Below are 21,849 nucleotides of genomic sequence, written 5' to 3' on the forward strand. Positions count from 1 at the left end.
AAAGAGGAAAAAAAAATTCCTGAACGATAAGAAAAAAAAAAAAAAAAAAAAAATCTTACATGCCCAGCTGATCATCCAAGATTCGAGACCTGGTCGTCTGCCGCCCGGTACCGTTGTTTGCTTCCCCGCACTAGAAGAGGTAGCCCGGCGCTGGCTGCTCACGTGCTCGACATCTCTCCAACCACCAACCACTATCATCACCACCATCACGGCTCTTCCTGCACCGTTCCGTCGAGCGCCAATCGTCTCGCTTCCCCGGTCCATGGTGTGGGGATGAGCCTACCGCCACCACCACCAAGGGCCGACACGTGACGGTCGACTCGCCAACGACACTCCAGGTCCGTCATGTTCGAATTTTTGTTCCTTCATCATCGAGATCGACACAGCCGTGGCTGCGCCCCCCCCCATGCACTTCTCCAATCTTGACGTCTCATTCTCTCATTCCGCGCCGCCACCCCAACCACCAACTCCACCACAAACACGAAGAGTGGGAAGAAGGAAAAAACTAGCTGTGCAGTAGCTGCTTTTAGCCCGCCAGACAGCCATCGGCATGCATGCCATTGCGCTGATCTGATCGATCATCACTGGCATCCCATTTTTTCTTTTTTGCTTATGACGCCGCCGCTCTTGTCGCATCGTCATGCCCCATCCTGCCTCCCCCAGCCGCGACGAACGGCGCTCCTTCCGCAAGCAGCGAGCAGGCATGATGATGATGACGATTTGGCCCGCCAAGCACGCGTCCCGCGCGGCTCTGCCGCCGCGCGAGCTTGTGCCGGCGAATTGCCTCTTCAGGCAGGTCAGACGGCGCGCGCCGTTCTTTGCGTGCCTTGGCGATTTGGCCGCGTTTGGCGCGTTTGCGGCATTTGCATGGGGGGGTTGGGTTGGGCGGCTGCGGCTGCGCTGCGGCGCGGCGACGTGGGCTGTTTTGCTGCATCGGTACTCTACTCTGCCAGCGCGTAAGACACTTGCGGCGTTTGTTGCGTTTTGGTTTTGCGGTTTGTGGTGGGGTTGCTGTTGCGGCGCTGGCGCAAGGGATGCTTCGTCGTGATGCTTTCACTGAACGATGAGACAACAAACGTCTGGACTGCACCACATTCCTGCCCAATCCGAACCAAAACAAGCATCAGCACAGCAACACCAGCAACACATCCTCAACATTCACCCCCAGCAACCCCGCCTTCCCTCCCCTTCCCTTCCTCACTCCCTCCACACATCTCCCCAGACCGACCAACCCCTCCCCCACACCCTCGCCCCAAGCATACCCCCACGCAAAGGAGCACGGCCCAACCCAGAGACCGGCTCGGAACGCCGCGCCCCTGCAACCGCAGCCGGCGCACCCGAGGGGTGGGTGAATGGTCGGTCGGTCTGGCCCGTCGCCCGTGGTGCCCTGCTGCCTTGCCCTGCCCGGCTGCATTGCCCTTGCCCTGTCCCGGCCGTGCCGTGCGTCCCGAGATCTGTGGAGCAGCTTAAGGCAGGGCAGCTCTTAGAGCACCCACCACGCACCCGCCCCGTCGTCGCCCATGGCTCGCCGTCCTCGCCGGCGCCGGGAGCCGCCTGCGCCCTACTCTGGGAGTAAGAGTAGCTGCCTGCGTGTGTGCGTTATTGCCGTCTCGGCTCCGGCCTGGCCCGGTGGCGACGGGGTAAGCGGCTGCGGGCGTGCTGTCTAGCAGTAGCGGTGGGGAGGCGTCGGGGGGTGCCCGACGGATGCTGTGCTGTGCTGTGCTGTGTTTGGTGGGTTGGTGGGCTGGGCTGGGCGCTGGTTTGGTTTGTTTGTTTGTTTGGTTTTAGTTAGGTATGGGCCTAAGATTTGGTCCGAGAGAATCTGTTTACAGATAATGGTGGGTTATGGTGGTGGTCACTGCAGTGTTCTGTGCCGCTGCTACTGGGCCTTGCTATCAGTGAGTGCTGTGGGGGTTTGGTCTCGCTGTTTGAGGTACTGCCTACTGCTCTTCCTTTCTCGTGACGAGTCTTTTGTGCGTTGGTTGGTTTATGAAGAGCTGTCCGGCGTATAAGTGCTCTGCTTGCGATGCTGGTGAAGACCACTATGGTTTGGAAAGCTCCTACTTTACTTTTACATATCTGTGCTAGAACTGGTTTTTCATGGGCATTGGAAAGAAAATGTGTTCAAGTGTGATGATGAGAAAGGGTAGATGACCAATGAACAGTTCGGGACAACAACGGTTACGGTGGAGCTTGTTTCAGTGATGTGAAGAGAATGTTCACGGCAGTAGTGTTGCAAATCCTAAAAGATATCCTATTAAACTCAAGCGAAGAACTCTCCAAAGACATCGGCTCCAAAGACTGTTTTATTATTATTGTTTTCTTTTTGGTCGACGATGCTTTGACAAAGTTAAGTTAAAATCAGCATCGTACTATAATAACATAGAACTAGGAATACATACGATTGACCGGGTATTTGTTTATTACACGGTAGAGAGAACAAATATCGGAATAAACTTGTGGAAAACGAAACTAAAATCTTCCGCATGCCTAACATATGAATTAAAAATAAAGGTCATAGAGGCAAATGGTAATGTTAGATTAAGAACATCCTTATATCATACATCTAGATCAATTAGGTAGAAAGCAGTTGGTGATGCGGAGAAGGGTTGGAAGTAGCAATTACCAAGTTGTAGCTTCAATCTTACCAACTTTACCATCCCACCGTCTGTCTTTAAACTTGAGATTCCTTGAGAAAGCTGTAAAGGAGAAACTGTCTAATAATAATATCAATATCGTAAACACGACTTTTTATAAGTGAAATAATAGCGGAAATGGCGATGAGCTGATTGTATCAAGACGTGCTCATAGCGCGATCATATACACAAGCAAAAGAATACTCATGTCGCTGTGATGCGAGGAAAATTAATTGCTTCTGAATCTATCCATAGCCAGCACGGGTATCTGAAAGTGAACTACCAGGTAACCAGATTCTGTCAGTCGATTTTACTTGCCACTAAGACAAAGGTTATCCTTCATCGTGCTGTGTGATTCTTCCTTATTCCAAAGCTCATGTATGTCCAAGTCAGTTCCATTATCCAGCCAAATTAAACTTAACCCGACCGGGACCTTTCTTCTTCTTCTTCTTCATAACTTTCTTGTCCTCGCGTACGACGCCCGGTCCTTTGGTGTAATCAGCTGGGCAGCCCTCGTCAAGGTAGTTTGCCAGAGCATACGCAGCAGTCTTGATGTCGTGGGAAGTAGTACAATACATCATATCAGCGTTGTGGGATGTGAAGAGGCGTTTGGTGAATGCCCAACTAATCCACTCGTGTGCAAGTTGCATTTCGGTTTCAGTGATGATCGAGATTACCCATAAGTTGTAAACGAAGTCGAAATCCCAATCACTCGGAGTGTAAAAGTCGCGACCAACTCCACCTAGTTCGTTGAGAGAGAGCGCCTCATCACGACCTTCTCTCGCGCCAACTTCATGGTATTCATTTTCGCTGTTCGGCTGCCGAAGGTTGAGCGGGTGGAGAGGGATGCACTCGGAAATTTCATGCTCCCAGTTGATCTCCACTTGGTTGCAGCATTCCTCCCAGCGAAATTGGTCGGCTTCATCCGTATCGTAATCCCACGCTTTGTCGCCATCCGAATCGTTGGTATACTGGCTACGCAATGGAGACTTCGGTCGGCTTCGTAGAAGGTGTTCAACAATATGCCTAGCCTTCGAGTTCATGGGGATTTTTGGTATTTTGAGGTCCTCGGGGTCTAGTTCACCTCCTTCGCCGACAGTCCCGTTGCGCTTGAAGTACTCCTCTACCATCTTCCCGGCCGTCTTTAAATCGGTCATGGTCAGACCCGGTAGCCCGAATACTTCGCTTGACCTTAAATCTACCGGAATGAGGCCTGGCGGTTCATGGGGGTTGTCTTCCACGGTGAAAAGGCGGTCCTTCACCGCCGCGAACAAGCAAGTAATGACTCCAGTCTCTCCGCGGTCCGAGTTATAGTGGGCGAAGAGGTTGTTGAGTGTGGCGATGAATTTAGGGTCGCATTCGCGCAAGTTTAGTACGTGAATGCCACCTGAGAGGTTCGTTAATGCGAGGCGAAACTTGCAGGGGGTGGCCGAGGGCCAAATGTTCTTAGGGACCATTTCTTCGAGTTCCTGTGCCTTAGCCTGTATGACCTTGGCAAACTCATAAGAGCGTTTGCCCCGCATCGTTATCGGTGGTGAGGTGTTGGAGACTGGGTCGAATGGGAGATGGTTGAACGAGAGAGTGAGAGAGAGAGAGAGAGAGTTCAAGTTGCGCATACAAACACAGCTAGGCTGACTAACTATTAGCGCTAACGGGCTGTTAACACGCTCTTAGTTAACATGAACGTGTGCTTGAAGTTGCGCGTTAAGAGAAGTTGAGTGAAAGTCAGGTTATTAAGAAACTGGACGCCTAGTGAATAAGGTTCGGGATAATTCCCCGCCCTCTTTACTGTTTTCTCCTCTCGCCCATTGGCCGTCCCTCACGGCCACTTGTTGGTTTTGCTCTACTGTACCTATGAAGTACCCCTTCAATAGCTGTGAGTAAATTTTATTTCCACAATTGAGTACTTTAGAAAGCCTCCGAGGTGCGGAAATGGTAGAGTACAAAAGTGAGTAAAACACTTAACACTTAAGCGGATTTAACAGATTATTTGGAGCGTAAAAGGCTGGCTCGGGGGTCGATAGATATTCGGCAAGTGATGAAGCAGTTCCCAGGCAACTAGATAGCGCTGCATATTAAGCAGATCAAAGACATTGTTTACAGAGGATTGAATGTATGTGAATAGGTTACCATACTGATTGAATGACACTATTCCGCGGCCTTGTACAGACCTCTAGTAGGTGCTTCGCTAAGTACATGTTCGCTTGTTCGTCTCTTTGTATGCGGGTTGGTCATCAATCTTTGCTCTCGGCAGTCTAGTCATAATCCTCTTCATCTTCATGATAACTTGAATCGTCGCTAGACTCTTTCTGGGCTACGGGACTGTATGATTCCCGCTCAAGGGTAGAGCTTGATTGCTGCTCGCTTTCTGTGGCTCTATTTCGAAGCGGCTCATCAGGACTGGTTGATCCCGGCGCAACGGTAGAGCTTGATTGCTCTTCGCTATTTGTAGCCCCGTTCCTGAGCGGCTCACTCAGTTCCTCGCTATCCCCGTGATCTCGCTGGTCATCATGGAGCGGCTCACCCTGATCGTCTCGTGCTCTGGCTATGTCGCGTCTGGTCAGGCCAGGAAAATCCACGCCGCCATTATCTCCAAATCGCTGTCGCAGCGCTGAAGTCAGGGCTTCGATGGTCTCTCGACGGCCAAATTCAGTGTTGCGGCGAGGACGTATAAGTCTGTGCAGCTGGCAAATAGTCCGCATGTCTTCTGTTTCAAGGGGTCGCGTGCGAAAGTTACCGGCCATGGCAACCTCAAGTGTGACTGGGCGCTGATGAAGATGGGCGATACGGAGGTGAGGGGGTAAGGCAGGCTCAAAGCCGTGCGCCCATCGCTCCCAATCCTAGGTATGTCGAATCAGTATGTGTCGACGCCAGAGTGCAACAGGCGCATGGCATACTGCGACTTGGGCTCGAAATTCTTCGGCAGTAGGGGGAGGTGTCCTTGCGCGACCACGGCCTCTACCACGATATCCTCTTTGTAATCCTCTTCTTCCGCGGGGCATCTTCACAGGTGGTGATACATTTGGCTAATAGGTGTCCAGTAGGCTTGTAATTAGGTTAGGTAGATTGGAAGAAGAAGGCTTGAAGCTTTATCTCGTCCAAATGTCAAGACCGACCGTTCGGGAAAGCACGATGTAACAAGACCAAGGGCCAAAAAACCCATGACATGCTCCAGGAAAACTTTAAATAAATAAACCACACAAATTTCGCTTTGCGTAGTGGTTAGTTTGGCAGTGTTAAGTGATTATCTCTTGCCAACAGTCGTTTTTGGATCCAAACAGTGACGAATTATGCTTCACACAGATACCGCACTGGAAAATAATTATAAGCAGGATGAAATTAGGAGGGTGGAGAAGACTCTACCACTGGTAACGTGTCGAAGTTTAAAGATGCACCAAGGACGGTAACCTGGGTGATGGGTCGTCACGTGCAGAGAATCATCATGGTGCAGGTTCAGTTCAGCCCTACAGCCCGCATGCATGGACCCCAGCTTTCCTCCACCACTCCCGACACACAACACCCACTTACTCCCCACACATCGCACACAAAACACACAAGGCGCGAAGCACAGAAGACTCCGCTCACACTCCCAAGCTATACCATCGCTCTGATCGCGCTCCGCGCGCCCCATCCCCAACCATGCAAGGGTTCAATATGGGGCGCTATTATGCGCCCGACGAAACCAATCCGCCGTCTTTTAATAAAAATTCGCATCCGCTGGGGGCGCGTGCTAAGAAAATCAACAAAGGCATCCTGACAATACGCTTCGAGATGCCCTTCGCGATATGGTGCACGACCTGCAAACCCGAAAGCATCATCGGGCAGGGCGTGCGCTTCAACGCCGAAAAGGAGCGCGTCGGGAACTACTACACCACGCCCATCTACCAGTTCCGGCTAAAACACACGGCGTGCGGTGGCGAAATCGTCTTCCGCACGGATCCGCGCGCCACCGAGTATGTGGTTGAGAGCGGCGCACGGCGGCGGGATTACGGGCCAGCGCGGACGGCGGACGAGTTCGGCGAGGGTGGGAACGAAATCCTGACGCCTGAGGAGCGGGAACGCAGGCGCGAAGACGCATTTGCGGCGTTGGAGGGCCGGAAAAATGAGCGTGAGCAACGGCACAAAGACGAAGATCGCGTGGAGCAGTTACGTTTGCTGCGCGATAAGGATTGGGGAGATCCTTACGCCAGGAGCAGTGCGCTGCGGAAGAACTTCCGGGCGGGACGGAAAGAACGCGAGAAGCAAAACCTCGTGCGCGAAGAGCTGCAAAATAAATTTGGCCTCGGTGTGGACATTGTCGACGAGATCGAGGAGGATAGAAGGCGCGCGAAACTGATCGAGTTTGGTGCTGAAGGAGAAGGCGAGCGCGGCGCGCTGGAGCGAGCAGCTGCCAAGCCCCTGTTTGAGGAGGCGCAAGATAAGACAGCCCCCATTGTCATTAAAGGCTTGACGAAAGCTGCACGCAAGGCGGATCAGAGCAAGGCCCGTTTGCAACAGGCACTTGCTGGTAATACGCGGGCGACCATGGACCCATTTCTGGGAGTCAAGAAGCAGAGAGGATCCCACGTCATTGCCGGGCTGAAAAGAAAGCGGAAGAGCGATGATGTTGATGATGGCAGTGAGAAAAACACTGACAACGACGTCGATGAGCCAGCTGCGAAGAGAGTTGCACTATCAGCGAAAGAGGAGAAGGCGGAGCAAACCAGTGCATCAAGCACGCCAAACCCTCGGACGTTGGTGGGATACGACTCGGACTGAACATTGTAGGCGTTTGGAGCGGTGATGTTTGCTTGAAGATACATATAGACGGTCAGCATTTACGAAGTACGAAATAACGAAGGGAGGGCATGGGGAAGAGTAGTTAAGACGTTAGATACCCCGCGCAACAGAAGCGCAAACATCCGTTTCACTCCGACACGTAGTAGATGTATGTAGACGTAGACGGACGAGTCGGGAGCGCTGGCGGCTAGGGCTGGCCGGCGATCGACCCCGGCACGAAGCCGAAGCCGCGCGACTCCAGACGTCACGCCTCAACCATGCGCTGTCCGACGCGCCTCTTCTCGACGCTGCGGGCGCTGCGCCATGAGAACCCCTTGGTATGCCAGCACTTGACGCGCCCCCGATGCAATCCCGCGCTCATCCAAACCAAAGGGTCTCCCGCGCTCCGGCGCCCCGCCGCAAATCCCGCGCATGCAGCGCGGTCTCCCGCAACAGCGCAGCATCCGGGATGTGCGCAAGGTGATAGCCGTGTCTTCTGCGAAAGGCGGCGTGGGCAAGTCGACGATAGCAGGTCCGTAGCCGTAGCTTTCGTCGCGCAAGACCAAGGATACTAAAATAATCCATCTCAAGTAAACCTCGCCTTGTCGTTTGCGCGTCGCGGTCTCCGCAGCGGCATCCTTGACACGGACATCTTTGGGCCCTCAATTCCAACCCTGTTGAACCTGTCGGGCGAACCGCGCCTCTCAGCCAGTCAGTCCTGCTCTTCCCTCGCCTAGCCCCCTGGTCTGGATTCTAATTGGACGCCCAAAGACAACCAACTCATCCCTCTGTCCAACTATGGCGTCAAGTCCATGTCCATGGGCTACCTGGTCGGCGAAGACGCGCCCGTCGTCTGGCGTGGCCTGATGGTCATGAAGGCGTTGCAGCAGCTGCTCCACGAGGTCGAATGGGGCGGCCTGGACGTGCTGGTGCTGGACCTTCCGCCGGGGACGGGCGACGTGCAGCTGACCATTACGCAGCAAGTCAAGCTCGACGGTGCGCCGACCTCACGCACCACCATTTGCTCATCACCCTCCGCTGACTTCCGCACGCAGGCGCCGTCATCGTGTCCACTCCGCAGGACATCGCCCTCAAAGACGCCATCAAGGGCATCAACATGTTCAAGAAAGTGTCTGTCCCGCTTCTCGGCATGGTCGAAAACATGTCGACATTCCACTGCCCGCACTGCGCGCACGAAACCCCCATCTTCACGTCGCCCATGGGCGCCGCGCACATGCACGACCGCGTCGCGCAGCTCGGTGCTCCACTGCTCGGCTCCATCCCCCTGCACCCGGCCATCTGCAGCGATGCCGACCGCGGGAAGCCGACCGTTGTTGCCGAGCCGCCGGACAGCCCGCGCGTAGTCGCGTTTGAGGGCATTGCTGAGAAGGTGGCGGAGAGAGTTGGGCTGAAGGAGTAGCGTTGCTGAGCTGGCGGGTATGGAAAGGAAAAAGAAGAAGCGAGAGGAGGGAGGGGAACGGCGCGGTTTGTATATACGTACATACAGAGGTCCATACCGACACATACTAAAAACACACAAGACTCTCCTCTCGCAGCCAGATAAGACAGCCTTATCGCCAGCTTACTAACCCCCCGCGCGCCCGCACCCAGACGTTCGACGTTGGTGCAGGCGGTTGCCGTTTTGGGCCTCTCCTTAGTCAGCAGCTAGGCTCCCCGCTGTGGCGGCACCTAGACGTTCGACGTTGCTCGACAAGCTGCCCCTTTCGGCCTGGCCAGCGGACTGAGCTCCATCTTAGCGCCCGCGCACCATCCTTTAGGGGGTTTCATGTCTGCACTCCTACTCCTAGTAGTACTTACCAGCCCCTGTGACCCACTTTGTTCTGGCTGGCCTAGGAACGAAGCACGTCTCGTTTTGCCTCTTCTCTGAGAAGGAATGCCGATTTCGCCGTGCTGGGATGCCGAACATTCACTAGGTGGTGTACGTCGCATTTCTTTGACTGCTCTGGAGCTGTGGCGCAAGGAGGCTTTCCTAGTGTCTCTTTGCAGACAAGCAAATAGACGGACAGAAGCATATGAAATATGAAATGAAAAACCGAAAGGGATGGAGGACGGAAAGGATGAGGCTAAGCTATGAGCCTGCTTGCCGCCCTGGATATTGTCTGGTTTGATTTGCTCCCTAGCTTCGTAGCCTCATTACTTTTTCGCCCGTCCATGCTCTTTCTGCTGCCTCCGTCAAAAAGGTTTGATTATGTGCTGTTGAAAGAACAGATACGATGATCAGGACATGGGCGTAAGGAACAAAAAAGCAGGGAAAGCATTAAACACCAAGTAACTACTGAGTCCAGTACACACACAAGAACCTGAACTTGCACCAATCACATGCATGTGCATTCTGGGAGACAAAAGACTCTCTATATCTATGTCTGAAACTTGTATGTACAGCGGTTAGGCATGCGCACCGCATTGTGACTTGAACATTTGCTGTGGTGCAGCAGACACGTATGGATCATATGCATCTGGTACCATCTAGCAGCCATCTACACGGCGCCCCAACGGCCTCACTCCTCAAATAGGAGCCCCGCCGCCACCTCGACGTCGCCTCCCGTTGCATTCAACGCAGCAACAACACGCGGGCGCCCGAACCCCAAATCAACAAGCTGCTGCACCTTCTCTGGCGGCCAAGGCACCTGCGTCTCAGGCAAGGGCATCGGCCCAGCGCCGGACGCGCGCTCCGAGGGTCTCTCGACGCCGCGCCCAGCCTCGGCGTGTCCAGGCAGCGCTGGTAGCGCCGTACGCACTACCCGACCTAGACGCTGCGCCCACTCCCACGGCTGGCTGGTGAGTGTTCCCTCCATGTCGGCCATGTCAGCCTCGCCGACATGCGGGGCCGCGTTGAAGTACTCCCAGCCCATGACGCCAGCGAAAGCGTCTGGCTTCCTCGCGCGCAGCACCCTGACTACGTCTTCCAGCATGCGCGGCGCGACGTAGCCGCTGCCGCCGTTGCCCTGGTTCGTCAGAACGCCGAGGACGACCTTGCTTGGAGGCCAGCCGGCGGCGAGGATGGCGTCGTAGAAGGCCGTCTTCGACGCGTCGCCCCATCCGTTGTAGAACTGCACATTGTACCAATTGACGAGCGAGGAATGTCCGGCCTCGAGTGCAAAGTGCGAGAAGCCGCTTAGGTGTGGCAGGCTGTGGGGCACAGTGAGCGGGATGCCGGCACTGGGACTGGGAATGTCAGTTGGTAGGACCGGGAGCGGCGGCGTGTACGTCGTCGGAGGGAGCTGCATGTTAGGAAGGAGAGCGGTCGCGACGGGAGCAAGGGTCGTGATGAAGTCGGAGCCGAAATCGGCGCGGAGGCGCATGAGGAGGCGGAGGAGCGTGGGGAGGGCGATTTCCTCTTCGACATCAAGGTCGAGACCATCGAGGTTGTGCCGGCGAATCATGTCTCGGAGGGGCGCATAGTAGGCCTCAAACTGCAGTGGGCATCCATCATCAGTCTCTCGTGGCGCTGCAAACAGCGATTCCATTCCAGACTCACCTCGTTGTCACTGCCCTGCAGGCGCCAATAGCTCCCTTTGGCCGCACCCCCCAACATGCCCATGACCTTGATGCCCGCGCCCTGCAACAAGCGCACTTCGGACCATAGCGTCTCATACTTGGGGGCCTCGGGCGGATCGTCGTTAAGCGTAATGTTGCCCGGACCCTCGTTCAGGTGGATGGCGGCAACGATGACGTGTGTCAGGCCCGTCTGGTTGGTGATGAGCGGCAGAAGCGACACGGGCGCGCCATTCTGATGGTGCGTCTGCGCGTAGAGAATGAGGCGTGGCCCAGTGGTTGTGGGGAGCAGGGAATCCGAGATGGGCGGCATTGGGCAAGATTGCGGTTCGGTGAGCGGGAGGCTGCTCCACCGATGGTCCGTCCCGCAGCCCCTGCTGGAGAAACCTGCTTGAGCCGCCAACGCAGACCCAGATTTTCCGCCTTCGAATCCCAAGACCGTGGATAAGGTTTTTTTGATCTGCAAGGAATCTTCGGGCCTTACGAGCTTAAATCAATGAAGAATGTGCTTTCACTTTTTCTTTTCCATTCTATATCTGTCGCATCTTCTTCACGTTTTCTCTCTTACTTTTTTCTCTATACGTTGCGTCTCTGCCACATCCATATCCTGTCTCTCTCGAAACGTGTTTAGAACAATGCCAATTTCCTCCATTGTTTTAACCCCACAAGGCACACGCTGCAGCAGTGCGGCTCTTTTGGGATTTACCGAGTAGTCCATCATGGCCTTTGATGGCCAGGCCCAGTGGCCCCGTTTCTTAGTGCATTCAACTGTCCGGCAGTTGCTCTTCCTAGCCTTTAGATCGATCGATTCTCTGTATTTGGATACGTGAGGCTCGGTTTGCAGATGGTGAACTCGTGATCCGGGCTCGGACGGGCGCGGACTGATCTTGCCCATTATAGGACTGCGACTGATTTTCGCCGTTTCAGTGCCAGTAAAGTTACGGCTGAACGAATTGCTGTTAGAAAAACGTCAGCTGCTTATGAATACGTGGTTTGTAGCATACCATCTTACGTCTTCTCTCCTTATCCCTTAATTGCCAGCTTTTGCTTTTGTTCGGGCCATTCGAACTTCCCAATCAAAACATCAACATAAGCTTGCCCAGCATCTTCGGCCTTGATCCAGAAAGAGTCGGTGGTGCACTCTTCTTCGTCTGAATCCAGTGTGATCAGGAGCACGCCCTCACTATTCCAGTTGGTGTGGACGGCGACAATGAAATGTGTTGGATCGAATTCACGGGACTCAGCGAGCTCAACGTGATATCTGAAGACGGCGCTCAGGTTGTCACCGACGAACTTCCACTTCGTCGGTGGTCGCACGCATTCGCCGCGATTGCTCTCGCACTTTGACTCACAGACATCTTGGAGCTCGACCAAGTCTGAATCTGAGAGATCCACGATGCTGTATAGGGCGACAGGAAGTAAGGCGAAAGGTTCGTCCCGCCAGTGCTCCACTTCCGGGGCTTTGGGAGGCAAGGCAAGGCTGTGGTGTGGCATGGTTTACTGGGGAATGGTTTAGACGAATGAGGCACAAGTGGTCTGAGACGACTGTAGTGATCGGGAAATCTTCTGGAAGCCTATGGAAGGCGGACTTTTAAGGAGATTCGGAACGAGCAACCCATTGTACAGTAAGCAAGTCTAGAAGGAGACGAAGATTCTATATTGTTTCACCGCTTTTCCCTTGGACCGGGCCATGGGATTACTCACCAACGCGGCGCACGCAGCTTCCATCGTCTTTGAAACAACCGAGAGAATTGCGAAGGTGAGGCTGAGGCACAGGTACAGTAGCTGGTGCACTAGAAAGCAAGCGATGCCAGACCAATCGGGCCGTTACGGGACGATGCGTGTCACATCAACGGCGGCGGGTCGCCTCATAATGGCATGCCAAGCGTGACTTAGATGCCGCAATGTCGATGAATCCCATGCCTCTCCCGGGACCTGGAGGAAGGGGATGGGCGAGTGGGCGAGTCAGCACCACGTGCGCCGTTGAGTCGGCTAACTTGCCGTTCCGCAGCTCGTGCGACCTGCCTTGGTGATGACGTCTCGATGGCAGTTTTCCCCGCTGCGAGTGACCCCGGATAAGTTACTTGCCTGTCGCGGGGTTGTATCAGACAGCAAGCACCTTATCAAATACTTCCACTCCCGTGTTGTCCTTCATCTTGCTTCTTCATCATTCCTCGTCCACCATGCCCGACAACACAAATGCACGCGATGCCCTTGTCAATCGCCAGCTACCCGAGATGAAGCTCTCCGACGGCACAGCCGCTTCTCTCACCGGCCCTCCTCCGCCAATGCCCCACTATCTCAATTCTGAAGGAAGAGCACGGTATAGGTTTGCTGTAGAAGGAAATGCAGTCAGTACGTGCACGGTAACCCGGTCCATTGAGGCTTGACTTACGTGACACAGTAACGGGAGGCGCTGGGACGCTTGCACTAGAAGGCGCGCGCGCCTTGCTCGAGCATGGCGTATCCGGTCTTGCATTGTTTGATGTCAACCCAACACAAGCGAAACAGCACATCCAGAAGTTGACAGTCGATTTTCCAGACGCCAACATCATTGCCAAGGCGGTCGATGTCACTGATGCTAACAGCGTGAATGCGGCCATGGAAGAGACTGTACAAGACTTGGGAAGTGTTGACGTCCTTTGTTGCTTTGCTGGCGTAGTAGGCTGCACCCATGCCATTGACATGTCACCCGAAGAGTGGCGAAGAGTGCTCGAGACAAACTCCACAGGCTCCTTTTTATGTGCGCAGGCTGCCGCTAGGTATGTCCTGAGAAAACGGATATTGACTGTCTCGGAACTAACCTATCGACAGACAGATGATCAAGCAAGAGTCCAAAGGCTCCATCGTCTTCATCGCTTGTAAGTTCCCCATACCAATATACAGCCAGACGACGTTGCTTGTTTTTTAGGCGAGCGTTATGCATGACAGCAATCAACTGTCGAAGTGACGCGTTTCAGATGATCATCCTCGGTACGAAGATCATGTACTGACCCTGACACTTAGCTATTTCTGGTCACATCGTGAATTACCCACAACCCCAAGTCGCCTACAACGTTTCCAAGTCCTCTCTGCTGCATCTCAAGAACTGTTTGGCGGCCGAATGGGCCCAGTATGGCATTCGGGTCAATAGTATCAGCCCAGGCTATATGGACACGATACTGAACGAGGGTGCCGGCTTGGAGAGGGCGCGGAGTGTATGGAACAGTCGCAATCCGATGGGTAGGATGGGCATGCCTGAAGAGCTCACGGGGCCTTTGATTCTGCTATGTTCGAATGCTGGGAGCTACATCAACGCGGCGGATATCGTTGTGGATGGTAAGTTTGCCCTGACCATTGGGGCTTTGTGGGGCAAGTCGTTTATCTTGTGACAGGCGGTGCGATCGTTTTTTGACGTGTTTGCATGGGCGCACGGCATGAAGATATGGATTTGGATGATGCTAGCGGTTATTTGCATGCCGATGTGCGTGCACAAGCAAGCCTTGGTCAATAGTCTGGCACTCGGGGTGGCTGGGCCGAGGGCGTGAAGAATCGAAAACATCCGTTCTTTTGCGTGCGTGCGTGTGTGCCATGGCCGAGTTTATTATTGACGTTGGTCGCGGTTGCTGGGGCTTCGCTTACCAATGCCGTCTCGACGGCCCTAGCGCGACTTCCATGTTCGAGCTTGACGATTGCGGATGCCAGCCACAACAATCACAACGACAACCCACCGAAGAAAGGCCTCCCAAACACAACACCGTCTCTCTCTGAGAATCCGCCTGTCGTTGCTTTTCCCTCCACGTCGCGTCCCGCCCACGCCAGAACCGTCATGGCCCACGCGCTTTTGTAAGACGCCTCGTGTAGCCCTGTCACGCGTAGGCTGCTCGCATTGCCCCTCCCGCAGCTCTGCTTCCATCACCGCCACGTATGGCAGCAGTCTCCGTACCTTCGCCATCGCACGCTCCTCACACCATGACGACGCGACGCGTCCCTCTGGCCAACGTACCCAATGCCACAAACTCGCCTTACCGACCGCCAGCGGCAGCCGCGGCTAAGCGACCGCGACCCCATGCGCAAGACCAGAGAGACTTCATTTATGGCCAAGGCCCACCTAATAAAAAACAAATCGTCGAAGAGGGTGACGCAGACCATCGACGTCATGCCCTGTTGAAGAGAGCCGGTTACAGCCACCCCACCGCGCTGCAGAAAAAGTTGGAAGCCGTTCGCGATGGGAAATCTGCCCAGAAGCCCGTGGACAAATCCCATAACAAGGCAGTCCAGGACAATTATGAGACAATCAGGCAGTGGCAAAAGCATTACCGCAAAGTCTTTCCGCATTACGTCTTCTATTTCGAGAGTATCCCGGCCGAGGCCCGCTCCAAGGCCGTCCGGCAATTGCTGTATCTAGGAGCGGTACGTGCTTTGTTGATTGTAAACAAGTCTATATGCTAACTTTGATTGCTTCAATAGCGCGAAGAGAAATTCTTCTCGAAAGACGTGACGCATGTCATTACGACACGTCCTATTCCTCCAGAGCAAAGTGTATCGAGTTCTGTTGACCTAAGAGCGACACCCTCAAATGCTATTACCTCACCCGAATCCAAGGGCGAGGTGCGCACGATCAACCCTTCGCTTCTTAATCGTTCTAACGATCAACATGCGCAGAGATCTAGGCTCGGGCTGGACCTGACCGCGCAAAGGAAGTCCGGGATCTCTACAACTCAGGGGCAAGTTATCTTAGACAGTTCTTTTCCCAGGAGAGGCTAACAGATTAAAGCAGCCTCTTTCAAGATGTCGAAACACGTAGACATGCCAGCAGTGGTGATATCTTGGTCAAGGCAAGAGAAATGGGCATGAAGATATGGGCTTTGGAGAAGCTCGACCGCATATTGAACACTATGTTCAATACGGATACCGGAGAGCAGCCCCATGCTCACAACACGAGGGGTAATGCCGCACTTGCAGCAAAGGCCAACAAGGGTGCAGACTTATCGCAACTGCTTCGGAATGAGAAGGTGAACGGTCCGGCTGATCGAGATCTCGGCGTCGCTACCAAGGACATGGCCCACTTTCGCGCATATTACGTCTATGTCCACTGCATGAACGAGAAGTACCGGCCGGTTATCGTCAGGGAGTATCCGAGGGTACCCACTAAGGAGGAAGGCAAATGGCCCCAGTTCCGCTTGACGGGGCCGGGAAGATGCCCTTTTGTTGAGGATCCAGCCCATGTCAGGAAGTTGCAGATGGAACAACAAAAGCCGTCTCAACCAAAGACGGAGAGGGCAGTATCGGCCGCACCTAGAACACGTGCTGCTTCCGCAGCTCTCGAGGCTGCGAGGATGCGTGGTGCAGCACCCAAAGCAGAGGAAAGACCGCCGTTGGAAGAGAATGACAGTGTGTCACGACGCCGAATCAGCAACACTGAGCAGTCCACGGACATGGTGTCGAAGCCACTCGACCCGCCGAAGCTCATCCCCGCTAAACGATCCAATACTGCCGACAGCATGCCGCCACTTTTCGATAGCGCACAAGCTGGTCTCCGTTCCGCTCCCAGATTCGTTGGTGGCGAGCCTGTTGCTTCAGGAGTCCAACCATCCAATGTCACTTCAGCCATCAGATCTCAAATGATTTCCTCTACCGCTGCTGCCCCAGGCGCACGGGGTAACACCAGCAAGGAGCTGCAGAATTTGAGTCGGAAGGTATTGGAGAAGAACAGCGCTCCCAACAGCATGAATTCGTCGTACTTGGCCGAGGTTAGGGCAGCGCTCAACGGCGACCGAACTACTCTGCCAAGGGCAGCAAAGCGTAAGGCGCAGGAAACCTTAACGAACATCCATGAAGACTCGGAAGAAGAACACAACCCGAGGCGGGTTGTGGTTCCTCGGAAGAACAAGCCGGTAGAGAGAGATCCTAAGCCTGGCTACTGTGAGAACTGCCGAGAGAAATTCGACGATTTCGAGATTGTAAGTTTTCGCATCGGCAATGTCCAGTTCAGGCGCTAACGTTGAGCAGCACACCGTGAGTCGAAAGCACCGCAAATTTGCTCTGACCCCTGACAACTGGACTGAGCTTGACGCTTTGCTCAACCAGTTGGAGCGACCAGTCTTATGACCCGTTGACTTCACAACGCTGTCCGCATCGGATTCTTCTATGTTTCACTATCGACAATCATGTCCTGCATCCGGTCTCAAAAACCCACTCCCTCTGGTTTACTGACCTTATCCACCAGCCCCATCTTCTAGACAGCGCTTTCCTTGTGTGCGAACTGTACGCTCTTGCTGTACGGCGTTGGAGGTTTCCATTCCTTGGGATATCCACCGAGCCAAAAGCCTTTCAGCCTTTCGGTGGCGTGTACCCCTGCAAAATACCCTACTACACGGCGGTTGCTCTGCATTTACAAGGCGCATTAGTAGGTACAAATAACCTTGGGTATGAAGTACGGAGCTCGCGAGCAGCTTACCCGTTCATACATTGTAAATACATCTTCACCTGTATTGTCACTACAAATCTGGCAATGGTACGCAAGATGGAACGATGGCACCTGGTTGCTGTCGTGGCTGCCGGGGAGGGGGACAGGGAGGAACGGCTAATGTTTTAACCTACGCATCATGCTTTCGACATTTAGCTGTTATGGAAATGAGCCGATGCAAATTGGTGAAGATTGTGCCTTATTCTATGAAGTGAACACGCTAGGAGTACGTTGTTGTGAAGGTGTCTACCGACGCAAGGTAGATCCCCGTTTGGCGAGACGAACGGACCTCAGCCCTATCAAGCAGGAGCCCTGTCAAGCTACATACAACGCCTCGCCTCGCACATCTACGCGCCTAGCAAACAACGCCAGCCGCTGTTCTTACCTATCGTCACAACTTAGCTTTCCACTCTGTGTCGCGGCAATCTGTCAACAAGTAATTCTGCCATCATGGCAAACCCGCAGTCCCCTGGCGCGCTGCTCTCCGACTCACCGAAGGCCGCAACGCCCATTGCCGAGGATGAGGAGCAAGCTGCGGAGCTACCGATGACGATGGCAGCGAGCGTCGTTCTGACGAGTTTACCAAAGGACGCGCATAAGGCGCTCGAGGGAGCAGGAGAGGTAGGAATCGACAAGGGTGTGTGTTCTTATCGATCAGCCCTCGCATTCTCGCCATGAATTTTCTTTGTTTCCGCGTTTACTATTCATTTCACATGCCCCTCCTGTTTTGTCGCTTTGCGATTCACTAAACGCATATGGGCGCGGGTTGACATCAGGCAGTGACCGTCCGCTTTCGGGCAGTAGGCTCCGCACCGCAGCTCCGTCAGCCGGTGGCGAAGGTTTCGGCGTCGAATAGCTTCGAGACAGTGGTTCGCTTTCTGCGACGTAAGTTGGGCGTTAAGGACCACGAAAGCGTGTTCTGCTACGTCAACAGTGTCTTTGCTCCGGGGCTGGACGAGGGGCTTGGCAACCTCTGGAGGGTGAGTTATTCGCCCCCCTGTCATGACGGTTTCAAATGGTTTCGAATAGAAGCCGACTGACAAACACAACAGTGTTTCAAGACGAAAGAGGAACTCGTAGTTGCGTATGCCATTCAGCCAGCATTTGGTTAAGGTAAGTTTCAAACCGTCTATATCATAGGTCGATGGATAATAGCTGAGCTCAATTATGTACAAGGATGCGAGCCATAGCATCTGTATCCATCGTCTGTCTATTTATGTTGCAACAAATGAGACGCTCCGGTGAGGTAGCGACAGGGTATAAAACCAATCCTCGACGGGCGTAAACTCCATGATCACCAACTAAGTAACCTTTGCTTCGGCCTCTTTCTCCGCAATAATCTTTTCAAACTCCGAAAGTTCGTCCTTGGGAATGGGGTAGGTGTGCTCTAGAGCAGGATAGGCACGAGACTTCACGTCATTCCTGTACTCAGTGATAGCCCGACTAGCCTCGGCCCAGACATTGCCATACTGCTTGACGAACTTCGGCAAAAATCGTCCAGGAGGGAAGTTGCCGAGCATGTCCACCTGGACCAGCACTTGTCCGGAACATCCATTGCCAGCACCAATACCGATGGTAGGAATTCTCAACTTCTTCGTCACAAGGCTCGCAATCTCCGCGGGTGCCGCTTCTATGACCACCGCAAAAGCTCCAGCCTCCTGAACGGCAATAGCATCTTGGAGAAGCCTAAGAGCACTCGCAGTAGACTTGCCTTGTACACGGAACCCACCCAGGGCGTTTTGTCGTTGAGGAGTCAACCCAATGTGGGCCACTACAGGGATGCCAGCGCGGGTGAGTTTGGCAATGGTTGGCGCAAACTCGATACCACCTTCAAGCTTGACGCCCTGCATGCGGCCTTCTTTCACAAAGCGGATTGCAGTTTCGAGTGCTTGTTCCGGCGAGATTTCGTAGGAGCCCATGGGAAGGTCGCCAACCTGGACAAAAGATATCAGCCTCCAATTTACTGTAAATAATTATAACAACATGAAATTTTACCGTGAAGGCGGCCTTGGTCGCACGCGCAACCGAACGGCAATGCAGCAACATGTCCTCCAGCGTAATCTCACTCGTGTCCTCCATGCCCAACGCGACCATGGCAAGGCTGTCTCCAACCAGGACCATATCGATGCCTGCCTGGTCGGCGACATGCGCGCTTGGAAAGTCGTGGGCGGTGATCATGGCGATCGGTTCGCTCTTCCGGTACAGCGACTGAAGCGTGTTGATGGTGACCTTTTTGCGCTGGTTGGCCGATGGCACACCCAGAGGCGAGTGAGAGCTGTTCCTCGCCTGCACAGCAGGCAGCGCAGCCCGTGGCAGCATCCATAGCCCCTTTCGGCGCAAACAAGAGTGAGCGGGAAGCATCCGGGGAAGCGCGCGCGACATTGGTGCGAAGGGGGTCCGGGGATTTAGGGTGGTGTGGATGGAAGGCGGTGGATGAAAGAAGCGAAGGCCGAAAGGAGTTCAGCCATTGTTGGCAGAGATTTTATAAGGCAGCGCGTTCGTGATGTTTTCTGCAGCGCAGGAAGCAGTACGTTGAGTTCCGGTCGGTGGAGGGTGCTCTCTCGGCCCGCTGCGGCTGGACAGGCTCACCGCCCGGATTACGTGAGAGTGAGAGCGGAGCCAAGAGCAGCTGCTTGCTACCCTCTCTCACCCTCTATCATGGATGATGTTTTGACGCTCGGGTGTCTGGACATTGCTGGGTGCTTGATGTGCCGTAGGGGGGAAACGTGGTGCCCCGCCGTTCGGCTTTGACGCGAGCGAGCCCTGGAGCGTCGGCGTCGGCCTCTGGACTCATGACTTCGATCGTCCCCCCCCCCCGTGACTGCCCAAGTCTCCCCGTCCTGAGCTCCTCCGCTCCTCCAACTTCCGGCCACTGCTCCCTCTTCTCTCTCTCTCTCTCTCTCTCTGCGCTCTCACCCTCTCACACCAGTATCCCTTGCCACCCGTCTCTGGTTAGGCCATTCCCCGCCCCCGCGACCACCAACCACTCCCCGCTATCGGTCCGTCCCAGCTACCTAGTCGCCGCTGCGGCTGCCATCCACCTTCGACCTCCGAGCTCGACCTCGCCCCCCGGCCTACCCGCACATACCCTTGACTACCCTTACGCCATCGCGTCGATCAAGCCGGCAACATGAGTAGCCCGAAGCGCAGAATCGAGACGGACGTAGGTCACATCGGCCATGGCTGCTTGGAATAGGACAGGACAAAGAGCTGACGGATTGCTTTGCTTGCTGTGACAGGTCATGAAGTATGTGTGACTGGCGCTGCCGAGCTGGAAAAGGCTTATTGCTAACCTGTTCGTAGGATGTATGTGCCGTCGCCACCTTCGAATGCGCAACCTGCCTCACGATGGAGCCTGCGTGCGCGGATACTGACGTGATTCTCGCCAGGCTGATGAGTGACTACGAGGTTACGCTCGTAAACGACAACAGTGAGCATACTCAGGTCTCAAGGTCGAGGGTGGCGGCGTTTACTGATGCGTTGAGCAGTGTCCGTCACGCCATATACCCTGTTGGCCAGGCGAGCTAACGGGCGACAGGCAAGAGTTCTATGTTCGCTTCAAGGGACCCGAAGAGAGTATGGCTGCCACTATATAGCTCCTGCGACGTGCGGTCGGGTTGACGTGCTACATAGCTCCCTTCGCCGGCGGCCTCTGGAAGATCCACGTGGAGCTGCCGGACCAGTACCCGTACAAGAGCCCCAGCATCGGCTTTGTGAACCGCATCTTCCACCCCAACATTGACGAGCTGTAAGCAGCCTGCCGGGATATGGGAGTGAATGAAAGCTGAGCAAGTAGATCGGGATCGGTTTGCCTAGACGTCATCAACCAGACGTGGTCGCCCATGTATGACATGATCAACATCTTCGAGGTGTTCCTGCCGCAGCTCCTGCGCTACCCGAACCCGACGGACCCGCTCAACGGCGAGGCGGCGGCCCTCCTGATGCGCGAGCCCAAGTGTTACGACGCCAAGGTCAAGGGTAGGTTTTGCGGTCGGGGTGACGTGGGATTGGCGGACGCTGACGGCGGAGCAGAGTACGTGCAGAAGTACGCGTCGAAAGACGCGGCGGACGAGGCCGAGGACGACAGCGAGGACGACGAGGAGATGAGCTCGGTGGGCAGCTACGAGTCGGGCGAGGAGGAGGAGCCGGCGGGCGGCATGGACGACATTTGAGGGTTTTTGCAGGTTGCAAGGGTTCAGTTACGGCACACACGGGCGGCGGCGCAAGGGCGGGCGTGTAGGCGCAGATTTCCCCAGAGTTTACTAGGTGCTAGCTAGCTACGTTAACAGCCGGCTGCGTGTCATGATTCGACGCGTCTTCTAGAAGGCCGGGCTGACCGGTGCAACACGTGTGTGTCGGGGCGATCGTCCTTCTTCATGTTCGGCTCTTCTTTTTTTCGCCATCGGGCGACGCCTCGTGCATGGCGCTCCATCGCCCTAGCCCCTGCTGCCGTCAGTCCCTTGTGGCCCTCCCGCTTGCCCTCACAGTCCC

General features: G+C 54.7%; 14 protein-coding genes across 14 annotated transcripts; 8 read left to right on the top strand and 6 right to left on the bottom strand.

Annotated features, from left to right (window-relative positions):
• Positions 1 to 358: 358 nt before the first annotated feature.
• On the bottom strand, positions 359 to 884 carry K452DRAFT_157700 (uncharacterized protein). Its single transcript, XM_033535617.1, has one exon. The coding sequence runs from the start codon at positions 703 to 705 to the stop codon at positions 439 to 441; it is 267 nt and encodes an 88-aa protein (XP_033391599.1). The 5' UTR covers positions 706 to 884; the 3' UTR covers positions 359 to 438.
• K452DRAFT_157701 (uncharacterized protein) lies at positions 885 to 1,688 on the top strand. Its single transcript, XM_033535618.1, has one exon. The coding sequence runs from the start codon at positions 1,064 to 1,066 to the stop codon at positions 1,574 to 1,576; it is 513 nt and encodes a 170-aa protein (XP_033391600.1). The 5' UTR covers positions 885 to 1,063; the 3' UTR covers positions 1,577 to 1,688.
• A 1,279-nt stretch (positions 1,689 to 2,967) lies between these two features.
• On the bottom strand, positions 2,968 to 4,340 carry K452DRAFT_345951 (uncharacterized protein). The gene has a single exon (XM_033545466.1). It carries the CDS (start codon positions 4,250 to 4,252, stop codon positions 3,035 to 3,037), a length of 1,218 nt encoding a protein of 405 aa, XP_033391601.1. The 5' UTR covers positions 4,253 to 4,340; the 3' UTR covers positions 2,968 to 3,034.
• A 551-nt stretch (positions 4,341 to 4,891) lies between these two features.
• On the bottom strand, positions 4,892 to 5,638 carry K452DRAFT_313631 (uncharacterized protein; the record flags this gene model as incomplete). Its single annotated transcript, XM_033543679.1, has 2 exons — positions 4,892 to 5,476; positions 5,534 to 5,638. 2 exons carry the CDS (start codon positions 5,636 to 5,638, stop codon positions 4,892 to 4,894), a joined length of 690 nt encoding a protein of 229 aa, XP_033391602.1.
• A 373-nt stretch (positions 5,639 to 6,011) lies between these two features.
• Positions 6,012 to 7,534, top strand: K452DRAFT_292853 (uncharacterized protein). Its single transcript, XM_033541457.1, has one exon. The coding sequence runs from the start codon at positions 6,276 to 6,278 to the stop codon at positions 7,392 to 7,394; it is 1,119 nt and encodes a 372-aa protein (XP_033391603.1). The 5' UTR covers positions 6,012 to 6,275; the 3' UTR covers positions 7,395 to 7,534.
• A 136-nt stretch (positions 7,535 to 7,670) lies between these two features.
• On the top strand, positions 7,671 to 8,948 carry K452DRAFT_280819 (uncharacterized protein; the record flags this gene model as incomplete). Its single annotated transcript, XM_033539470.1, has 5 exons — positions 7,671 to 7,732; positions 7,788 to 7,926; positions 7,986 to 8,105; positions 8,166 to 8,390; positions 8,450 to 8,948. Coding segments are annotated over 5 exons (911 nt in total), but the record flags the coding sequence as incomplete, so codon positions are not given.
• Positions 8,949 to 9,749: 801 nt separating this feature from the next.
• K452DRAFT_354187 (glycoside hydrolase family 18 protein) lies at positions 9,750 to 11,242 on the bottom strand. The gene is made up of 2 exons (XM_033545873.1): positions 10,894 to 11,242; positions 9,750 to 10,828 (listed from the first exon to the last, which is right to left on the bottom strand). The coding sequence occupies exons 1-2, from the start codon at positions 11,221 to 11,223 to the stop codon at positions 9,914 to 9,916; spliced, it is 1,245 nt and encodes a 414-aa protein (XP_033391605.1). The 5' UTR covers positions 11,224 to 11,242; the 3' UTR covers positions 9,750 to 9,913.
• Positions 11,243 to 11,748: 506 nt separating this feature from the next.
• On the bottom strand, positions 11,749 to 12,657 carry K452DRAFT_157731 (uncharacterized protein). Its single transcript, XM_033535619.1, has 2 exons — positions 11,915 to 12,657; positions 11,749 to 11,854 (listed from the first exon to the last, which is right to left on the bottom strand). Exon 1 carries the CDS (start codon positions 12,402 to 12,404, stop codon positions 11,934 to 11,936), a length of 471 nt encoding a protein of 156 aa, XP_033391606.1. The 5' UTR covers positions 12,405 to 12,657; the 3' UTR covers positions 11,749 to 11,854; positions 11,915 to 11,933.
• Positions 12,658 to 12,987: 330 nt separating this feature from the next.
• K452DRAFT_322780 (uncharacterized protein) lies at positions 12,988 to 14,357 on the top strand. Its single transcript, XM_033544552.1, has 4 exons — positions 12,988 to 13,265; positions 13,315 to 13,672; positions 13,725 to 13,771; positions 13,917 to 14,357. The coding sequence occupies exons 1-4, from the start codon at positions 13,094 to 13,096 to the stop codon at positions 14,279 to 14,281; spliced, it is 942 nt and encodes a 313-aa protein (XP_033391607.1). The 5' UTR covers positions 12,988 to 13,093; the 3' UTR covers positions 14,282 to 14,357.
• Positions 14,358 to 14,589: 232 nt separating this feature from the next.
• Positions 14,590 to 17,054, top strand: K452DRAFT_157755 (uncharacterized protein). The gene is made up of 4 exons (XM_033535620.1): positions 14,590 to 15,302; positions 15,360 to 15,616; positions 15,670 to 16,852; positions 16,902 to 17,054. Exons 1-4 carry the CDS (start codon positions 14,817 to 14,819, stop codon positions 16,998 to 17,000), a joined length of 2,025 nt encoding a protein of 674 aa, XP_033391608.1. The 5' UTR covers positions 14,590 to 14,816; the 3' UTR covers positions 17,001 to 17,054.
• A 754-nt stretch (positions 17,055 to 17,808) lies between these two features.
• On the top strand, positions 17,809 to 18,470 carry K452DRAFT_238522 (uncharacterized protein; the record flags this gene model as incomplete). Its single annotated transcript, XM_033537659.1, has 3 exons — positions 17,809 to 17,995; positions 18,139 to 18,338; positions 18,411 to 18,470. 3 exons carry the CDS (start codon positions 17,809 to 17,811, stop codon positions 18,468 to 18,470), a joined length of 447 nt encoding a protein of 148 aa, XP_033391609.1.
• A 189-nt stretch (positions 18,471 to 18,659) lies between these two features.
• Positions 18,660 to 19,677, bottom strand: K452DRAFT_238533 (uncharacterized protein; the record flags this gene model as incomplete). The annotated part of the gene is made up of 2 exons (XM_033537660.1): positions 18,660 to 19,292; positions 19,354 to 19,677. The coding sequence occupies 2 exons, from the start codon at positions 19,675 to 19,677 to the stop codon at positions 18,660 to 18,662; spliced, it is 957 nt and encodes a 318-aa protein (XP_033391610.1).
• A 329-nt stretch (positions 19,678 to 20,006) lies between these two features.
• Positions 20,007 to 20,734, top strand: K452DRAFT_157800 (uncharacterized protein). The gene is made up of 2 exons (XM_033535621.1): positions 20,007 to 20,605; positions 20,662 to 20,734. Exon 1 carries the CDS (start codon positions 20,151 to 20,153, stop codon positions 20,490 to 20,492), a length of 342 nt encoding a protein of 113 aa, XP_033391611.1. The 5' UTR covers positions 20,007 to 20,150; the 3' UTR covers positions 20,493 to 20,605; positions 20,662 to 20,734.
• K452DRAFT_292862 (uncharacterized protein) lies at positions 20,347 to 21,773 on the top strand. The gene is made up of 5 exons (XM_033541458.1): positions 20,347 to 20,521; positions 20,713 to 20,810; positions 20,897 to 20,934; positions 20,992 to 21,106; positions 21,155 to 21,773. The coding sequence occupies exons 1-5, from the start codon at positions 20,489 to 20,491 to the stop codon at positions 21,528 to 21,530; spliced, it is 660 nt and encodes a 219-aa protein (XP_033391612.1). The 5' UTR covers positions 20,347 to 20,488; the 3' UTR covers positions 21,531 to 21,773.
• Positions 21,774 to 21,849: the final 76 nt, after the last annotated feature.

This window comes from Aplosporella prunicola, assembly GCF_010093885.1.
Source record: "Aplosporella prunicola CBS 121167 unplaced genomic scaffold K452scaffold_72, whole genome shotgun sequence".
NCBI lineage: Eukaryota > Fungi > Ascomycota > Dothideomycetes > Botryosphaeriales > Aplosporellaceae > Aplosporella > Aplosporella prunicola.

Excerpts from the sequence above, each read along its gene's own strand:
- K452DRAFT_157700 (XM_033535617.1), bottom strand. The coding sequence starts at position 705 with ATGCCTGCTCGCTGCTTGCGGAAGGAGCGCCGTTCGTCGCGGCTGGGG.
- K452DRAFT_157701 (XM_033535618.1), top strand. The coding sequence starts at position 1,064 with ATGAGACAACAAACGTCTGGACTGCACCACATTCCTGCCCAATCCGAA.
- K452DRAFT_345951 (XM_033545466.1), bottom strand. The coding sequence starts at position 4,252 with ATGCGCAACTTGAACTCTCTCTCTCTCTCTCTCACTCTCTCGTTCAAC.
- K452DRAFT_292853 (XM_033541457.1), top strand. The coding sequence starts at position 6,276 with ATGCAAGGGTTCAATATGGGGCGCTATTATGCGCCCGACGAAACCAAT.
- K452DRAFT_354187 (XM_033545873.1), bottom strand. The coding sequence starts at position 11,223 with ATGCCGCCCATCTCGGATTCCCTGCTCCCCACAACCACTGGGCCACGC. Across the intron at positions 10,829-10,893 it reads TGCAGGGCAGTGACAACGAG|TTTGAGGCCTACTATGCGCC; the intron begins GTGAGTCTGGAA and ends TGCCCACTGCAG.
- K452DRAFT_157731 (XM_033535619.1), bottom strand. The coding sequence starts at position 12,404 with ATGCCACACCACAGCCTTGCCTTGCCTCCCAAAGCCCCGGAAGTGGAG.
- K452DRAFT_322780 (XM_033544552.1), top strand. The coding sequence starts at position 13,094 with ATGCCCGACAACACAAATGCACGCGATGCCCTTGTCAATCGCCAGCTA. Across the intron at positions 13,673-13,724 it reads TGTGCGCAGGCTGCCGCTAG|ACAGATGATCAAGCAAGAGT; the intron begins GTATGTCCTGAG and ends ACCTATCGACAG. Across the intron at positions 13,772-13,916 it reads CTCCATCGTCTTCATCGCTT|CTATTTCTGGTCACATCGTG; the intron begins GTAAGTTCCCCA and ends CCTGACACTTAG.
- K452DRAFT_157755 (XM_033535620.1), top strand. The coding sequence starts at position 14,817 with ATGGCAGCAGTCTCCGTACCTTCGCCATCGCACGCTCCTCACACCATG. Across the intron at positions 15,617-15,669 it reads GGGATCTCTACAACTCAGGG|CCTCTTTCAAGATGTCGAAA; the intron begins GCAAGTTATCTT and ends AGATTAAAGCAG. Across the intron at positions 16,853-16,901 it reads AATTCGACGATTTCGAGATT|CACACCGTGAGTCGAAAGCA; the intron begins GTAAGTTTTCGC and ends AACGTTGAGCAG.
- K452DRAFT_157800 (XM_033535621.1), top strand. The coding sequence starts at position 20,151 with ATGACTTCGATCGTCCCCCCCCCCCGTGACTGCCCAAGTCTCCCCGTC.
- K452DRAFT_292862 (XM_033541458.1), top strand. The coding sequence starts at position 20,489 with ATGAGTAGCCCGAAGCGCAGAATCGAGACGGAC. Across the intron at positions 20,811-20,896 it reads GAGCATACTCAGGTCTCAAG|GCAAGAGTTCTATGTTCGCT; the intron begins GTCGAGGGTGGC and ends AACGGGCGACAG. Across the intron at positions 21,107-21,154 it reads CACCCCAACATTGACGAGCT|ATCGGGATCGGTTTGCCTAG; the intron begins GTAAGCAGCCTG and ends CTGAGCAAGTAG.